This window comes from Rhamphochromis sp. 'chilingali' (genome assembly GCF_963969265.1).
Source record: "Rhamphochromis sp. 'chilingali' genome assembly, chromosome: 19".
In the NCBI taxonomy this organism is placed as follows: domain Eukaryota; kingdom Metazoa; phylum Chordata; class Actinopteri; order Cichliformes; family Cichlidae; genus Rhamphochromis; species Rhamphochromis sp. 'chilingali'.
Window position 1 is genome coordinate 20,103,810 of NC_137946.1, and position 19,295 is coordinate 20,123,104.

General features: G+C 40.1%; 2 protein-coding genes across 3 annotated transcripts; one reads left to right on the top strand and one right to left on the bottom strand.

Annotated features, from left to right (window-relative positions):
- Positions 1–106: 106 nt before the first annotated feature.
- Positions 107–4,060, bottom strand: LOC308386980 (pinopsin-like; the record flags this gene model as incomplete). The annotated part of the gene is made up of 5 exons (XM_080866836.1): positions 107–313; positions 1,531–1,764; positions 1,868–2,039; positions 3,261–3,429; positions 3,739–4,060. 5 exons carry the CDS (start codon positions 4,058–4,060, stop codon positions 119–121), a joined length of 1,092 nt encoding a protein of 363 aa, XP_080722962.1. The 3' UTR covers positions 107–118.
- A 3,695-nt stretch (positions 4,061–7,755) lies between these two features.
- Positions 7,756–18,581, top strand: LOC308387099 (clathrin interactor 1-like). 2 transcript variants are annotated; one of them, XR_013969889.1, is made up of 13 exons: positions 7,756–7,997; positions 10,457–10,561; positions 10,679–10,775; positions 11,179–11,287; positions 11,536–11,712; positions 12,091–12,259; positions 12,553–12,769; positions 12,854–12,935; positions 13,011–13,088; positions 14,666–14,988; positions 15,157–15,340; positions 16,370–18,355; positions 18,410–18,581. XR_013969889.1 is itself a non-coding variant. In XM_080866988.1 (12 exons), exons 1-12 carry the CDS (start codon positions 7,957–7,959, stop codon positions 16,768–16,770), a joined length of 1,983 nt encoding a protein of 660 aa, XP_080723114.1. In that variant the 5' UTR covers positions 7,756–7,956; the 3' UTR covers positions 16,771–18,581. The 2 variants fall into 2 exon arrangements, 1 of the variants encoding a protein (XP_080723114.1); XM_080866988.1 differs by having other exon boundaries at positions 16,370–18,581.
- Positions 18,582–19,295: the final 714 nt, after the last annotated feature.

Sequence of the window (19,295 nt, forward strand, 5' to 3'; positions counted from 1 at the left end):
CGCCACCCGGTGGCGCCGAATTGACATAGCACCATTTAAAGGAACGACGGAGAACTGACTCGTTAATTATAAATACAGAGCATGTTTATAAAGCAGGACAGTCGTTATCTTCTGTGCTTCACACTGAGCCACTAGCACCACGCTGGACCTGCTGCCCTCTGGACGTGAACTGGGGCGTTACTGTATTTTGTTCCCGTGTTGGCGTGCTGGGAGCGTGATGCCACATCTCCCTGCTGCTGGGCTGTGAGAGGTTTTCTAGGGTGGGCGGAGCTTGTGAGCTGCACCCGATCATGTGCAGGAGACACCTGGAGAACTGAGAGGGAAAGAGAGGTAGAAGGAAAATCCATGCATGCCTGATATTAACCACATGATAATCTTTAGGGGAAAAAAGAACTTCAGACCATCTCTTACACACGCTATGAGGGGGATTTTAGACTTTCAGAAAACATTTGGACAATAAGTCCAAATGGGAACAGGAATTTTGTCTAATTATTTTTCCAGTATGGGGGCTTTATTGTATGAGGGTTTTATTTTAGTTCAACTACTGTGGATTTGTTGTGCTTAATTCAATTTTATATAAATTTTTACTAGTTTCACTGTTAGTTTCGGTACTTCTAATTATTATCACCTGGAGGACATCTTCTCAGGGGTTCCACATTTTTATTTTAGTTGCAAGTTTCAGTTAGTTTTCATTTTATTTTCAGTTAACTTAAATGTTTTCACACCTGCTTTTAGTTTGTATACTAACCTTGAAGGCAGAACAATGCATTTAGGCATGTAGACATGATCAAGACAACTTGGTGAAGTTCAAACCGAGGATCAGAATGAAGAAAAAAAGTGACTAGCCAGATAGGCTAGTCTGAGTATTTCAGAAACTGCTGATCTGCTGGGATTTTCCTGCCCAACCATCTGCACGGTTTACAGTGAATGGGCCAAAAACAGGAGGTCCCTGAGCTTCACTCCTCTGGGTGAAAATGCCTTGTTGATGTCAGAGGTCAGAGAAGAAAGATTGGAAGCAGTCTAAAGGTGCAGCAATTTGAATCGTTTCATCAATTGAATGTAGAAGTGCATCTCGTCAAACCTTGAAGCAGATGAGCTACTGAGTGTCACTACTGTCATCTAAGAACAGGAAACCGAAGCAACAGTTCACATGCACTCACTAAAATTGAAGAACAGAAAACTGGAAATAGGAAATTTGATGTAAACATGAAAGCATGAATCCAGCCTGCCTTGTATCAACATTTCAGGCCGGTTAGTGTTGGTGTAATGATGTGGGGGATATTTTCTCAGCACGCTTTGGGCCCCTTAGTATCAACTGGGCACTGTTTAAATGATACAGCCTCCCTGAATATTGCTGCTGACCATGTCCATCACTTTATGATTGGAGGTGTTTGCATTTTAAAATGTTTTCCAATGAATATTTTTATTTTTGTTTTTAATGAAAATGATTTCAAATAGTCAGGTATCGGAGTTGCTGCTGATGAAAGTTGGTGTCATTTTAATCTGGAGGAGTTTTTCCTGTTTTCTTACCTGGCTGTTCAGCACCACGTAAATAAAGGGGTTGATGACGGTGCTGGTTTTTGCCAACAGTGAGAGGATTAAACTGGCGGCAGGCGGCACTAAGCCCAGCCTTCCAAATGAAGCCAGCATCGCCACAACTCCGTATGGCATCCAGCACAATAGGTAGCCTGTCACCATGGTGACCACCATCAGAAGGACACGGCCTTCTCTCCAGTCAGGGTAGGTTGAGTTAATCCCTGTGACCTGCAGACACCCACACTTCTTTTAAACACACCGGCAGATGCACAGAGGTGAGAGCCAGATTTCAAACATTACGCAGAGGTCAAAGGTGAAGCTACGAGCTTACCTGCCTCGCCACTGCTCGTACAGCGAGGAGGATCTTCCCGTAGCAGAAGAACATGAGCACCAGCGGCAGGAGGAGGCAGAAGACGAACAGACAGCTGACATAAGAGCGAGCCGTGGCTGTGCGCTGGTGCCACTGGACCGAGCAGGTGGTGCCAGGACCCTCCAGCCCATAGCTGCACCGCAACACAGGATGAACAGTAAGTTACTGTCTTCCTTCATCAAACAAAACAGAAACAAGCAGCTCTCAAATAGACAAAAGGGTTGCACAGAGCAGGAAAATATCTTGTTTTTTTAAAATATGTACACATTTTAAATACTTCTGTTGTGAAAAACAAGAAAAATGCCAGTTTTAATGAGGTTGATTTAATGTTTTCATTTTTTTAAAGATGTCCTTTTTTGGCTTTCCTGACATATCTGTACTGTTAGAGTGTTGGATGCATATAAAACACGGCCAAGTTTCCAAATAATGAGGTCAGCATATGTGCAAATACTCTCTGTGAGCCAAAACGAGCCGATATCCTTAATGTTGTCATCTCAGGCACACAGCCCTGACCGTAAAGTCCCACCAGCTCAGTGTTTAAACCTGTTTTTAATAAATGACAGTCAATCAGAAATAAACTGGCTTAAAGGGAAGTGAAGGCACTGCACTAAAGTCCAGCATGACATACATAAATCCACTCAGTCAAAGAATGAAAACATGGAGCTGCTTTTGTGTGAAATAAAATCACACGGATATGGATTGAAAGCAAAACTCAGAATTTGTGGCTACTGAGGTAGCTGCCTGGACCGAGAACTTAAGTTGCAGTTTATATCCATGCCAGACCACAGCTGACCTTTAATATAAAAAACCTAAAAATAAATTTTTAAAAAATTTAAAAATGAAAGATGAAAAATCAGCTTCCTGTTACCCAAATGTTCAATTCAATGCAAATATTCTCAGTTATACACGTCACTTGCTTAACCAGAGAGAAACATATATTAGAGACACACAGCTGCAACAAAAAAGTGTGCTCAAGTCATGAGAGAGCTTGTGTCTTTAATCATCTTTAGGCATTTAAACAGTGAACTACAATGAGCCAGAGCTCTCTAATGACCTAACATTTCTCAGCCTTTGATCTCATTGTTAAAGCAGTGAACAGACTGGTTCTTATTTAGTGTTTTTCAGCTCTACTTGAGCACTCAAAGCCCTTTAATATAATATTCACTCTGATGACATCGGGAAACAGGGTTCAGTATCTTGAAGGATACATTGGCACACAGACTAGAGCAGCCAGAAATTGAACCACCAACCTTCTGATTATCACTCTGCCTCTATTTCTGCCAGCTGTAGTGGTTCATTATTTTGTAAATCACAGACTTTTCTCTGAGGTCTGGAATATTTCAGGTTGGCTGACCTGCTCCAGCCCAGCAGTGGCGGCACTGTCCACACCAGCGAATAGAGCCAGGAGGCTGCGACGGCGAGCCAGGCCCTGCGGTACTGACAGGAGTCCGACTGCTGCTTGCAGAGCAGCACAGAGTAGCGTTCAAAGGACAGGAGAGCCAGAGACACTAGAGACACGATCCCTGCCATAGAGAGACGTCAGGTGAAAGAGCAGCAGTGATCAAACAGGATGCTGATGCATTCTTATTTTTCATAACCAGAGTAGCAGAAACATTTCAAGATAAAATAATTTTATAAAAACATTTTACAAACTATACCCAACAGGATCCAAAGAAGCCTCGTTGTGGGTTTTTTCTTATTTGGATCTTCGTTAGTTTTTTAATGGAATAGTGAAGAATAAAAAATATAAACTACAATAGTGTTCAAAAACTGCCTTTTATGCTACGCTCTCCTTTCCCAGAGTAAAACTGGGCTTCATTAACCTCACTCACCGAAGAGAGCATTGGAGAAGCCATACCACTTGCACCCGTAGGAACCTGTCAGCCACCTGCCACGTACGCTGGCGGAAAAACTGAGGGATGTGCCAAAGATGCAAACGAGCATGTCGCTGATGCTGATGTTGACGAGAAGCAGGTTGGCCGGAGTCCTCAGCCCAGAAAAACGTGAGAACACCAGGAGCACCAGAAAGTTGCCGAAGAACCCCAGAACCAGGATGAACCCAAGAAAGACGGCTGCCGCGGTGTGACCTGCTTGGCTCAGGGCACCGGGGATGTGCTCTGTGCTGAGGTTGTTGTGCTGTGGGTGGGTCACCATGGCAATGAGTAGAAAGACAAAGCAAAGGCGTATGGAGGTATCCTCTTAGAGAAGTAGTTAAACTGAATTCATTGGAGGCATTAGTAGGAAATACATCTACAAGATGTCTGCAAAAGCTTAAATACTCAAGGGGAGTGGGCAGAATGGGGGAGTTGGGGGGGAGATTTGTCTTTTTCTCATACATTATGGATATGAGTTGTATGAGTTGCTGCCAGTTTATTATTTCTTCAAATGAAAACACTGAATACTGTCAAAGAAGAACTTAAACTAAACAAGGAAATACTAAGATGGGCCCGTTTTCCTATTCTTTTTTTTTTTGGTAGATTAAAAAGTGAAGAGCACTTCTATGAAAGGCAACGAATCAATCAAAAGAAGAGATGTCTTTATTTTGTTCTGTTAGAGGCTAATACTTTGTTAAGAACCAGATTGGGGACCTAAATACCTCTGCCAGCTTATCAATAATATAAGCTTTGGCTCACTCAGATGCTGAGCCAGGAACACACTCGGGTCCAAAAAATTCAAGTGAAGCCTGTCAGTGGGAGAACTCTTGGAGGAGAATCCAAGGAAAATGCAAAAACTGGGGAGGTTTGAAGAGGCTGTGCAGAAGGCGGCCAGGCGGTGGAAAAAACTGGTGAACAGGGGAGAAGATGAGGGCAGGCAGGTGACTGGCAGCAGAAGAAAGGTTACTCCCGAAGGAACTGGAACTAAAGGCTAAGCATGCAGAAATGATTCTGGAGCAAAGTATGGAGACAAGCTGGGCTAACACTAAGACCTGGATGCTGGGTTACAAGCTTCTGTGATGCTCTGCAGCAGGATGTGGAGCAGGGCTGCTGTGGAAAAGAAGTGGCGCTAGGAAGTGATGAAGGGTGAGGGTTGAAAGTGGGCATCATTCTGGACGGAAGAATGAAGAAATGACAGGAGATCTGCGGGCGGGAGATCAGCTGACAGATTTAAACATTATTTTTCTCCTGTAAATATAAAAAAAATCATACAGGATGCTGTGTACTTTAATTAAATAATATTTACATCATTTTTAAACTAATTTAGAGCTGACATTATTAGTTATGGAATAATTCAAGCCAACAGCTCTCACTCAAAAGTCGAACTTAGGCCTATAAGATCACTTTGATGCAGTACTACACTTTAACCACTGGAGGGAGCATTTTCTAATGGATGAAAGTTCCGTTAAAACGTCATCTTCGGGTCTTCAGACTATAGATAAAACAAACCTTAACTCTACAGAAATGCTTATATTGTTATTTGAATCAGGCTAATTTAATTAACTATTACATTTTTATATTTGTTTATAAAATGATATAATCAGTGTTGGGAAGGTTACTTTTAAAATGTATTCCATTACAGAATACAGAATACATGCCCCAAAATGTATTCTGTAACGTATTCTGTTACGTTACTCAATGACAGTAACGTATTCTGAATACTTTGGATTACTTAATATATTATCGTGCTTTTTACAACAACGTGAATGTACTATTGCTGTGTGATTTATTACTATTACTGAAGGTCCGCGACTCCGAACTGTAGTAAAGGGACCTCTGACTAATACGGCGGGGTCCCTGTCGGCTCGTAGCCGAAAATTAGCTTTACTTTGTTGTGTGGGTCAATTTTTCTTGCGAAAGACAGAGGCAGGCGTTGAAAGGCTGCTCCAACGGAACTTATTGTTTTCGGAGGAAAACACGAACACGGTGTACAGTCGAGTCTTAATAGCTTACTTACAACTGGGCTCGTCAGGCACTCTTCTTGGCTGAAGTGGTTATTATTATATTTACATGCTTCCAGCTCCCGTTTTTGCTCGATGACAACTCGTACCTTTCTACTCCCCTTTTTCTCCCTCCTCGCGCTCACAGACCCATAACGGGTATGGCAGTCCATTCTCCCTGCAACACGGACTACACTGCCCATGATGCTACATTCTTTAGAGCTATGCTTGTAGCATTCTGCCTGTTAGCTTAGCACAACAACAACAACAACGAAAAGGCGCTCTCTCACCCAGGAAACACACAGTCGCAGAGAGAGAGCGCGTCGCCCTGTAACCATGGCAACCGTAACGCTGCCGCCTGGAACAACAGAACGTAGCTGTCAAACAAAACCCAAACAGTCCTGACCCGCGACAAAATGAAACGGGAAAGTACCGCAGTGTAATCCATTTATTTCAACAAAGTAACTGTATTCTGAATACCACCTTTTTAAACGGTAACTGTAACGGAATACAGTTACTCATATTTTGTATTTTAAATACGTAACGGCGGTACATGTATTCCGTTACTCCCCAACACTGGATATAATTTGCAGTGATGACGGGAAGAGCCTATCCTTGTCTTTCCTGGTGGTGGTATTCTCTGTGTCAGTTAAACACAGTGTTGTTGGACGTGTAGTTTTACTTGTAGTTATAGTGTGTCTTCTGTAGTCCTTTCCACTCAGACTTGTATTTTGTAACTCACTGGAGCTGTTTACAGATTTGTAAAGGATATTGTGATTTTGGTCCAGTGCTCCCAGTTTAAAGTGTTTCTTTTTCTCCATGTAGATTCTGTTCATGCTCTTTAGTGTATTACCTGATATATGGGATGTGGAAAACATCACTTTTGTCTATTTCTAATTATGCTTATTTGAATTTATGTTGTTCTACACAAGCACCCAGGTACACGCTTTATTCATCCCAACGCAGGGGAAATTGTTATTACAGCTTTTAGAATGAAGTTAAAAACAACAAACATAAAACAAAAAGTATAAAAGAGAAAAGGTGTTTTTTTTAATTGAATAAATTAATACTCACAATATGACAAAACAGATACCTTTATAAGATAAAAAAAATTAACACTACAAAGAAAAAAATAGCATAAATAAAAGAAAATACAAATGTTAGATAATCATACACTTTCTAATATGACCAAAGACTGTGAAATGGATATGTGTATAGTTCTTGTAATTCTGGTGTGTATTGTGCATGCATTTTTTCTAATTTTTATATTTTAGTTATTTATTTATTTTCATTTTAACTGTATGCACTGCTCACAGAGATACTCCAAATTTCACTGAACACAGGTAAAATGACAAATAATAGCATTCTATTCTATTCTATTCTATTCTATAACAAGGTAAACTAAAAATATGTAAAATTCAGAAAAGTAAAAACTGAATTTATATTAAAGTGACCACAATAACAGTATATTCATCTATTTTCTTATTTTGTTTAACAGTATATATGAAATACAAAGTGGTAAAACTTTACATCTATATAGTTATAGATAGTATATAATATATGTGTTATTATACATATAGTTCTCTTACTTATAAAGATATAATTCATAAGACATTAAATAACTGAATATTTTTGTGTTTTTTCATCAAAAAGGAATACACAATTTTGAATAAATTACTTACTAATAAAAAAAATACTTGACTCGTTTTTTCTTATATAAAAATGCCGTTTAACATATGAAAATACGAATAAATGAGAAATACATTATTTATACCATCAGCTAAACCCGAATTATCCCGCACAGGCCAAACATCCCCAGGCTGAAGTGTCCTATAGCAAGGCACTGTCTGTTTACTATATGCAGAAAAACAAAAGCAAACAAATAAAACGAGTCTTCCGTTCTCGTTTGACATAAAAAGCACGTGATTCAATCCGCAAGCGATGCGTGGATCCCGACGCGCCGGTGACGTCGACAGAGAACGACGTTTCCGTAGCAACTGGGGCCGGTCCGTTATAACTGCAGCGGTCGCTTACAACCGGAGCTGATCGAGGAGTGACTGGGGGGGAAGAGTGTCGTCGGTAACCGGACACCCACCTCTGGCTCGCGGCGGGGGGGGTGTAGAGACACGGGGGCGACGTAGTATCGAGGCGGCGAAGCCCGCAGCTGTGCGCGGAGATGCTGAACATGTGGAAAGTCAGAGAGCTGGTGGACAAAGCGTGAGTACCGATGAGCAGGTGGAGTTAAACCGCTAAGTGGCTTCTGAGCTAAGCGGTTAGCCGGGCGGCTCGTGCCGGGCAGCATCAGCAGCTTTTAGTGCTGTGACGTCACGGCGGTAGCCCTCAGCTGTTAGCGTCGACTAGCTGGCTAGCTGCCAATCTCTAACATTGATGCTTTAAATATAGATGTGTTTTTTTTTTGTTTCTTTTTTAAAGCTCTGTCTCTACCCACGTTGCTTAAAAATAACTAAAGTCAGGAGGGGAAAAGCGCGGTGCTATAAACCGGAGATGTATTTGTCTCACATCCAGAGAAAATGCTATCCTATTAGCTAATTTTGCTAGCATCGCTAAGCCCAGGTCGGGTATGTTATGAATGTTTCTATGCGTGCTGCTGCAGAATCACGCCCTGTCCCACCCTACAGTAGTGCCCGCTATCCTTAATGGGCCTTCATGATTCAATATAATATATAGAGAAAGCTAAGCAGTAATCATGGGCATGTAACTGGTCGAATAAATGTATGTGGGCAGTAAATTTTTCCATTGCCTCGAGAAGCTACATCAGTCTGAGGAGGCCCATGTCCCCGTGGTCCAAACAACAAAGCTTGTTAGCCACTAAAACGACATGATCCAGGACCTAATGCTGGTGCTGCAGCCTGCCACATTGTACTGTTTGAACAGTAGATTACGCATGCTTCTTTGTGGTGTCTATTGTTGTATGCACAATGTGCTGCATAATGTGTACAGTCTCTGCACTGCAAGAACAACAGCTTCCTGTCACCTCAGGTCTCACAGAGAAACTGGGTTAGCTTTAGCGAGTTACCCACACTGCCTCAAATCTGTAAACGAAAATTGAGTTTCAAGTTTACTGAGATTATGTAGGTCAGAGAGTAAACCAACTTTTTTGAAAAGGTCCTTTCATTCATCTTTGGCTTATTCTCAAATCATCATATTTTCAGAGCATTTTCTGCTCAACCACCGCTAATTTGGCTTAAATTACACGAAAGCTCGAATTTTATCTCTATATCTTAATTAGCCAATACTTGGATATCTTTTATATATCCATCCCAAAAAAAATTATCCTGATCCGTTATTTTATGGTAAGATAGTGAAAACTTCAGCTGTTTATATTTAATAGTTTTTGATATATTTGTTGGTAAATACTAATTTCAAAGTGAGGGAAGAAAAACATGGTGGATTGGGTTGACTATTATACTTTACAAGACATATTTCAAAAGTCTTTCAAATGTGAAGGTAAGATTTCACATTCAACCATTATTATCTCCAAACAGTAGATGATAAAATTGGAGGTAAATCTGTGGTCAAGCTGAAGGCCCACAGTGATTTGAGATGGATCGCAGATCTAAACAGAACCTATAATAAACCAGCCTAAATAAAGTAAATACAATTGTCAAAAAATTGTCTCATAAGGTTAAAAATTATACAAAAGGAGCTAAATGTCAAGGCCAAAGTGGCATCTGGATAATTCTAATTTTTAAGAAGATTTTAAGAAGAGCAGATATAAAGAAGCAGCCTAGGCAGAAATTTCAGCAGAGCTTTAGATGGAGAGATGGACAACAGCTCCCACCAGCTGTTGGTTGTACCTGGCTGGGCATAGTGAATGGCCTTTATTGATCTGCCTCAATAGAGCTGGCAGTTGTGGCTTTCCTTTTAAAAGTCAGGGTGACCTATAACTCTTGCTGTCTGTCTGTATCGCATCTACTGACAATATTACAGCTGAATCTTCCTCTAGCTGGGAAAGTGGCTGAGCTATGAAGGCAGAGATAGAGGAAAGGTTAAAAAAAAAAAAAGAAGAAGAAGAGAAAACAAGCAGCTGCTTAGGAATCGAGAAGCGATAAGAGTGTTGAAGATCAGGAAGCAGGAAATAAAGACTATGATAAGGAAGAGAATGAGTGGTGCTTTAAGCTGATGTTCTTTGTCTGTGTTTATTTGCAAAACCAAGCTGTGTCCATTAAAAATGCAACATACACACATGCACACAAGCACAACAGTTCAAACAACCACAGCAGCAGGTGAGCCCTGAAATACAAAGAGGGCAGGAAACAGGCATTGTTTTGCCTTTTTTTTTTTTTTTTTTTTTTTCTTCACACACACACACACACACACACACACACACACACACACACACACACACACACACACACACACACACACACACACACACAAACTTTACTTTCCCACATCTCCCTTTTTGTCTCGAGAATCTGAAGTGCAGCGGTCAGGCTTTTACAAAGTTCATTCATTATTCAGTGAACTGGGATTCTTGTTATCAGAGAAACATTTGTTTCATTCTATTTAACTCTCTTGTATCCTGCATGAATATATGCATGACTTTAGCCATTTAATTTGTTGTTCTTGTTTCTTTTTGTTGATTCACCTGTGCTTGAAAATGATTTATCAATTGCTCATGAAGATGATGTGCCATATATTTGTGTCAACAGCACCAATGTGGTGATGAACTACTCAGAAATCGAGTCCAAGGTGAGAGAGGCCACCAATGATGACCCCTGGGGACCCTCTGGACAACTAATGGGAGAAATAGCCAAGTAGGTCATGTATTCACTCAGAGAGTGAGCGTATGTGTAGTGTAATCTGTGTAAATGACTTGCCTGCATTTGGTTTCTAAGCTTTTTAATGCTGTTTATTGTTTTTTGTATTTGTAGATCTACCTTCATGTATGAGCAGTTCCCAGAGGTGATGAACATGCTGTGGACCAGGATGCTGAAGGACAACAAAAAGAACTGGAGACGAGTCTACAAGGTACTGTTGGATTATTGTTGTGTACAAACCTGACTGAGGCAATTTTGGTCTCATGTCCTATAGGTGTTTTTTTTTTTTGTTTGTTTGTTTTAAATCTGACATACTGGTTTACTTATATTTTTGAACACTGTCTGCTGTCAGACTTCATATGAAGAAAATGAACTTAAGCCTCAGTCACGCAGCTGTGGAGATTAGTTTGTGTTTAAGATTTTTAGAAAGAGGAAAGGGAACTTTAACACACTCTGAATTTGAGCATTTTTAGGAAACATTATTTCTCACTAACATCAACCAAATCTGACTCTTAATTTTTATTTAAGAAAAAATAAAATTTTCATCCTGTTTTCGCTTACTTCTATCTCTCTTTTTTTTTTTTTTTTTTTTTTTTTTTTTTTTTTTTTACCAGGCCTTACTGCTGCTGGCCTACCTGATCAGGAATGGCTCTGAAAGGGTCGTCACCAGTGCCAGAGAACACATTTACGACCTGAGATCTCTAGAAAACTACCACTTCATTGGTGTGTGTCTAAATGAATTTAATTGTTCTTTGTGGTCCAAAGTCTTCTTAATGTTCTGTGAATTTGAGCTGTGATGTGGTTATGTCTAAAAGAAATCTAGCATTTAGCTTCCAAGACATTGACCCGGGTGGCTGACTCTGGAAGAAAGGTTACAGTGTTGCTCAAAGTACTGTTGATAATAAATGTCACAGCTGTCCAGGTAATTGTCTTGTTTTCATTTCTGTGTTGCATGTGTCTTCTGTGTCCAGATGAGAGTGGTAAAGATCAGGGTATTAATGTGCGTCAAAAGGTGAAGGAGATGGTGGAGTTCATCCAGGATGATGACAGATTAAGAGAAGAGAGGAAGAAGGCCAAGAAGAACAAGGATAAATACATTGGCGTCTCCTCTGACAGTATGGGCGGAGGAGGGGGCAGCTTTAAGAACTGTAAGTAATGTGCTGGGTTTTCTTTGACAGCCCAACTAATAACATAACTTTCCCCATCCAAAAATTTGTAAGGAGATTGTACAAAGCACAGTAGACTTGATTTTATTTTATTTATGAAAATGTTAAACCAGCGTTACCTGTATTATGTTTTGTTTTGTTTTTTTTATTGCTGTTAATTAATTCATTAACTTGTATTTGAGTTTGTCTTTTATTGATTAGGTAGATACTATACACCTATCTACTTCTATATCTCATATAAATAGTATAGATACTATGCATGTGCAGTTAGGTTTATACTAGTGGTACCAAAGACTGTTCATCCTTTGTTTGATTCGTATGAAACTGAATCATCTCCAGTTCTGTCATCTTTCCCTTCAGCTAATGAGTTGGATCGGAATAAGTGGGATGAAGACTGGGATAAAAGCAGAGGATCTTTCCCTTTTAGTGAGAAGCTCGGAGAGATCAGTGATAAGATTGGCAGCACCATTGATGACACTCTGAACAAGTTCAGGAAGAAGGAACGAGATGACTCGCCTGACAGAATTAGGTAAACATGCATTCTGGAATAATAATAATGAAAACTGATCTGTGCATGATTGCGGGGTTTAAGCTGCAGAAGATGTTATCACAGTAGCCAACTGAGTGCTCATAATAAATAAACAAAAATGAATGCATGGTCACCCACACATTGAACATCAAATGGTTTAATGTTTAAACCACCGGGACCTGGATTACTCATCCAACCAATAATGTGCACCGACATACAGTTATAGCACAATAACAACGAAACCAAAGAAAAATCTCCTGAGCGCTTATACATCCTTCTTGTGGTTGCCATAGTGACAATGAGGAGGACCGAGCATCAAGAAACGGTAGGCAGGAAGCACTCGAGTTCAAGGATGAGGAGGAAACAGTCACAACAAAGAGCATTCAGATCACACAAGCAACTGAAACCACCACCACCACCACACGGAAGCGCACCGTGGCAGCAACCAACAAGACCCTGGACCTGGGTGCTGCAGCCAACTATACTGGAGACAAGAGCCCAGAGGAGAAGGTATTTGCACATGCTCCTTACCAGATGTGTTAGAGTTTCAGTGTACTTGCACATGTGGACACTTTCCTCCTGCATTCTCTCTAGCCATCAAGCAGGCAGTCTTCCAGCAGTGGCCTGGCTGACCTGCTTGTGATCGACCCTTTATCCAATCAGAGCACTACAACAGGTAAATGAAAACTGCTTTTGTCACTTTTTTTTTCTAGAATTTTGTATGAGTCAGTTTTTGTGTTGATATCTCCAGGTGGCAGTTCAAACCTCATTGGTGGTTTTGCAGACTTCTCATCTCCTGCAGCTTCTGCCAGCCTCCCGACCTCCACCGGTAAACCTTATTTTAGTGCTGGCTTCATACTGTAGAATAATACTCTTGACGTTTACTACCACTTATCATAGGCATAAATGTCTTGGTAATTTTTTTATTTTTATTTATTTTTCTTGTTCTTTGAACTGTTCTTTTTCCAGGGTGAAATTATTTTTAAACCAATCATCTTTAATGACTGGAAAAAAAACAGGAGCTGGGTGCACGAGTTAAATTAATTTAGAATTTTCTCTAATATAAACAGGATCAAAAGTTATATGCACAAGCACAAATATATCCATACACCCCAACTCATACACCTAAACAGAAAAATGAGTACAGTTGTGGGATTCAGGAGGTGGGGGAACACTAAGATCTGTTGTAGTCACTTAGCATGGCAAAAAGAATCACAACTCAATTTTTGTTGTGAGCTCTAGTAAATTATTTATTTACTGGATTTATTTACATATTTAATTATGTATTTATTTATTTTTTTAAAGTTTGCAGGCTGTGATCAGCTCACCTGCTGCTCTTTGTGGATTTACAAAACTGAATTTAACAATATGTAAGCAAATGTCTCATATGCTAACTCGGCGGCTTTACATTTCCTACTGTGACACTATACTGTAGATTATCTTTTAACTAGACCATATACAGTTGGTATTCAGTGAATTAATTGAAGCTTGTACAGCTTAAATGTAGATTGATCTATTATGCTTTATGTAGCCGAATACCGACATCCGCACCGTAGCCACTGTGCACCAGTGCAACTTAGAATTCACCACAGGTACAAGCTGTAAGCTTGCTGCAGGCTAACTTATTTATCCTGCACAAAACTACCCAGTATTTTCATGCAATGTTTGAATAATGCAAAGTTGGTATAAAAGTAAACATTTGTCAGAAATACAAATACTCAAGTAAAGTATGGATACCTGAAAATTCCACTTAAGGACGGTAATGAAGTATTTGTACTTCATTAATTCCCACATTTGGTTTGGGATCATTGTCTTGTTGGAACAACCAACTGTGTCTATGTTTTAACCATCCATCTATGGATTTGAGGTGAAGTTGAAGAATTTGCAGGTAGTCCTCCTCTCTTAGTTCAGTTTTTGCAATGTACCACCCAAACAGCCCCAGAGCATGATGCTACCACCACCATGCTTAACAGTTGGTACAGTGTTCTTGGGTCTGAAAGCCTAACGTTTACTCCTCCAAACATAACTCTTTCTGTTATGGCCAATCTGTACTTCATGTCCATAAAACCTTTTTCTAGGCTTTTGGCTTGGTCATGTAGGCAGCTGGAAATTTCACTTGAGCTTGAAGGTGTCGATTTTGGAGCAGGGGCTTTTTTCTTAGTTAACAGCCACTGCCCATTGCGAGGTAAAACGGACTGTCAAAGAAATCATTATAAGCCCAAAATTACTGTGATATTTGTGCCCTTGAGTGGATGTAAACTTTGGACTATACTTTTATGTAGACTTTTTTCTTTTTTTGAGAATGTATATTTAGTAACACATTTTTAAAGAAGGATGCAGTAAAGGAGTGGAGCAGCTCCTGTCAATATGTTACAACTAAACGTACCTTTGCCGTCCAATTGGCAGCTGCTGCATCATCCAATGGAAATGGAGAATTTGGGGACTGGAATGCCTTCTCTGCCAGTCCTCCAGCATCATCTAGTTCTGGTCCCTCCCAACCTGTCGCTGACTTGTTTGGCAGCGTTCAGTCACCCACAGCCCCGACCTCCAGTACCACCTCTATTCCACCTTCTGCTGAGCTTTTGGACTTGATGAGTGGAGTTAACAATCAAATAACCAGTCCACATACAACACTTAGTGCCTCTCAGAGCCTGACGTTCTCTCTGGGAGGGGTGACACCCGGTGCTTCTGGTGGTTTACCCACCATGCCCCTCTCTCGTTCTCAACAGGTAGGTGCAGTAACAAGGTGGTCTCATTTTTCTCATGAAATAAAATAACTAAATAAATAAAAATTGGGGGAGGGCACTTCAGTTGAGAATGTACATTTTCAATTATTATACATATCACTATATTTATTTTTGTATTGTGTAAAGAAAACATTTTTATTTGTTTTTCAGAGTTTGGGAGCCATGTCATCTCAGCCACCCATAGGACAACAGCAGAAGGTTGGCGTTGGAGGTCAGGGAACATTAGGGTCAACCTGGTCTGACCCCTCTGTCAACATCAGCTTGGACTTCCTTTCAGCAGGCTTCAACCCCACTAAGACGCCACCCACACTCAACAATATCATCCAGCAGCAAGGTATGTGTGTATTACACAGTATGAGGAAACAAATAAGGATTTTAATTGATGCACATTACAGATTTAGTGTAATGGCAAAGTCAAAAGACCTTTTGGATATTCAATACTGTAGAAAAGTTTAAGTAAAGTGAAGATGTTTTTAAATAATAATCCCCTGCATGAAGAGTTAATGTGCAATAAACAGAACGTTACAAAGTTGGTGTTCGTCCATAGACTTGCACTCATTTATTGAAAGTACTTGGCGTTCCAGAGAGGTTGCTCCTGTTGATGGTATGAAAGATGCATGTGGCTTTAAGGGTTAGAAATTGTCTGCATTCCTTTTAATGGCCAGCAGGGGTTGACTTTTAGTTCTAGAGCAGTCAATGGGAGGAAAAGCCCTCAGCTCCCTCACTCTGTGAGCTCAGTAAACCTAATTTCTGATGACTTTATGGGCTTAGTCGATAGTTTCGGTTCATCCAGAATAAAACATGAAGCCTCATGTAACTGTCTTATGTTGTTTGTCATTCTAAGAGTCAGAAAGGCAGTTTATCCCAGGTATGCTCATAGTCTAACAACTTACCAATCAAATTATTACTCAGATAGTGTAAGTCTTCAGTCAGATCCACGCTGTGCTCATCCCATTTGGTGTAAAACACAAAGATGGCAACCATTGAAACGCTCAGCTCAAGGCTTCCTAACTGGGCTTCATTAACCTTTGAGTGACCTCACACTACTTTGATGCTGGCTGTTATTGTTCTGGATATCTTCAGGAATGTGTCATAGTTGCTTCTGTCTCCTCATTATCCCTGTGATACTGACAGCATGGCTCTGTGAGACAAGGATCTGTTGCAGGTGTCGTCCTTGTTGCTGAAAATAATTGTTACTCTGTATGTAGGGATGTTTAATTTTCTGCCAACTGCCCTAAGCTTTTGTGCTGTAATGTATATTGTTTAGAATGGGCCATCTAATGATCCAGTTATTAGATGTTATAATACTTTATAAGTTGTACACCAGAGAATATTGAGTAACTCTCCATATGTGTCCATGTAGGCGTGCCTCCCGTCAACCTGTTGGCCCAGAACTTCGGAGGACTGAACCTCAGCTCTCCGCCCCATGCGGCATCAATAAGACCACCAGCTAATCCTATGATGGTAGGCAACCCCATGACAATGGGCATGCCTGCAACAATGACAACTGGCATGCCTGGCTCCCTGGCCACAGGTATGCCAGCTTCAATGACCGCAGGTTTACAGGGTGGGATTCCTGTAAACCAAAGCATGATGGGAATGAACATGAACATGAATATGGGCATGTCTGCTCCGGTGATGATGGGCAGTATGGCTGGAATGGGAGTTCCAGCAGTAGGGATGGGCCTACCACACTCCATCACCCCAGCTGTGGTCCCACCCAAACAAGATGCCTTTGCTAACTTTGGCAGTTTTGGGAAATAAAGGTTTGTGTTTGTGTGCGTATGTGTGTGTTTGAGTGAGAGAGAGTTGTGTGCGGGTGTGCATGTCTGACTTGATGAGGGAGTGAATTATGAAAGGACTGCTGTACTCGAAGACAACCTTGCATGAGTCTCTTTTTCTGCTTCTGCTTCCTTTGGTGAAGTAATCATTCGTCACCCCAGTCTGCTGATACAGGGGGACGCAGGGGAAAGCACCCACTGGTGCTCCTCATCCAGCGGTAATTAGATGTATGAAATTCTCGGAAATGGAGAGAAGGTGTCATCACAAAGCCTCTAGTCATTACCTCCTTGTAGGGGGTAAAGTCTTCGTCTTTAACGGTTTCATATACAGTATTATTCACGGTGTATCTCTCTTCAGTACAGAAACACTGCAAAATCCTTCCATCTGTATCTGCTCAGAGAAATTAATCACTGCAGTGGACTCCAATAAAAATGGCATTACTGCCTTAACTTTTTATACCTGTGAAATCATGTTCTGTGTGGTTTCAACCAAATTCAGTAGCAGAATAGAATCTGTTCCATCATGCCAAGAGATACATTTTTCCTTCATCTCTTTCACACTGATGCTGTGTGAGCGCACTGCTAATCCTGCCTCAGTGACTTGAGAACCAGCCCAGATTTCAACAGGTTAAAGAAGCGAATATTACAGTGTTATGTAACAGAAGTTGTTTTAAAAAAACACAGACAATTTTTTTTCTTTTTCTTTTTTTTCTTCTTTTTTTGGACAGCTGCAGCAGTCTTTTTTTTTTTTTTTATTTCTTTGTGCATCAGTACCTGCACTCGTCTGCAGAAGAGAGGCACTTGTACCTCTGGAGTGTAGACAATTCTTAATCTCGCCCATCAAAGGGTAGAAACCTGAACATGTTGAGGTACCACTTGATGCTTATACTTATTCTTGAGCCATATGAGCGTGGATTAATTGCTTTCATGTTTTTTCTCTTTTTATCAGGCTTGTAGCTTTTCTCTATAATGGATGCTCAGTATGTGAATAACATGCCCTTCAAAAGACAACATAAACTAATATATCTACTGTAAAATACTCGGAGGAAATTTAAAGTTCATAACAGTCAGTTACTGTTAAAAGTGGCACTTGCCCTGTATTTATATTTTATTGTAGGTGCATCTGACATCTACAAGCCTCATTAAAAGGCTGTCAGTATTTTATTCAGAGTATTTTCCACTCCTATTTTCCCTTAGACCTCCTTGTGATTGTGTCATTTCTTTCTACATATTTCTGTTAGGTCTCTTCTGCTTTGCGTATGGACACCATATATGTATTGATTGCGGGAAAGGGCGGGGCCAATATTTACAAAACTGAAAACACAATCTGCAACATTTTTGTTTGAGTGAGACAATGCTGAATTTTTTTGAGACGGCTGCCTGGTACATTTATTTAGAAAGTATTTTTGTCAACTCACACTTCACTTGGGGGTGGGGGTCTCTTGGTTGCTAAGAAAAAATCTGGCCTCACCTTTTGATACTTCATCTGCTTAGTTATCATAAATGGTTATGGAAGGTTTGGGGATCTTGAGGTGTGTGTGTGTGTGTGTGTGTGTGTGTGTGTGTGTGTGTGTGTGTGTGTGTGTGTGTGTGTGTGTGTGTGTGTGTGTGTGTGTGTGTAGTTTTCTGTTTGATGTGCAGACACAGCTCAGCAGAACCTCTTGTCATGTTTTTGAGGCACTGCACTCCAAAAGACCAAATCTTTATTTTGTTACTCTTAAAAGAATAACACCATAGCTATTAGTTTAATATTTTATTAGTTGTAATTTTATGTTCATATGGGAGAGCTACTGATGATGTAATTTAGTTAACTGAAATCATGATTTTATTTTATTTTTTTTCTCAGTACAGCTCATTTAATTTGATTGTACCCTATATTTTCTGTAATTCATTCAACAATAAATTAAATGACAACATGAACCGAGAGTTTCCTTCTTTGTGTACTTATTATAGGCTAGTTTCTCTTTGTCTTTTTAAAAACACATTTTTGGTATTTAGATTTGGTATCTATGGGGGACATTGGTGAACTTGAGCAGTCTTCAGCAGTAGTTTTGTTTTTTCTTGAGCTTTTTATGTTTTGTTTTTGTTAAGCCAGTAAACACTACCATACCATCTTTATTCATAAAGCACTTTAACATAAAACCAGAGTTTTTTTGTTTTGTTTTTTGTTTTTGTTTTTTTTAAAAAGGTCAAATTGAGTCAACCCCTTAAAAGACAGCCAAATGCTTTAGCAAATAAATGTGTCTTAAGAGGAGTTTTATGCTCAGAAAGAGAAGAGGCCTGCCTAACGTGCAAGGGCAGATCATTCTAAAACTTTGGAACACTGACCCATGAATCATTCAAGCATAAAAAGGCAACTAACTCAAGAAATGAACCAGTGTCTATGCATAGCAGACAGCTTAGCAAAGGACAAGTGACAAAAAAATACTGACAATAACAGTTTGACAGACATAGAATGTTTTTTTTTTGTTTGTTTGTTTGTTTTTTGCACCAACAAGGTGATTCCCA

Coding starts and splice junctions, on each gene's coding strand:
- LOC308387099 (XM_080866988.1), top strand. CDS start 7,957: ATGCTGAACATGTGGAAAGTCAGAGAGCTGGTGGACAAAGC. Junction 12,770..12,853: donor ACAAGAGCCCAGAGGAGAAG/GTATTTGCACAT, acceptor CATTCTCTCTAG/CCATCAAGCAGGCAGTCTTC. Junction 15,341..16,369: donor CAATATCATCCAGCAGCAAG/GTATGTGTGTAT, acceptor GTGTCCATGTAG/GCGTGCCTCCCGTCAACCTG.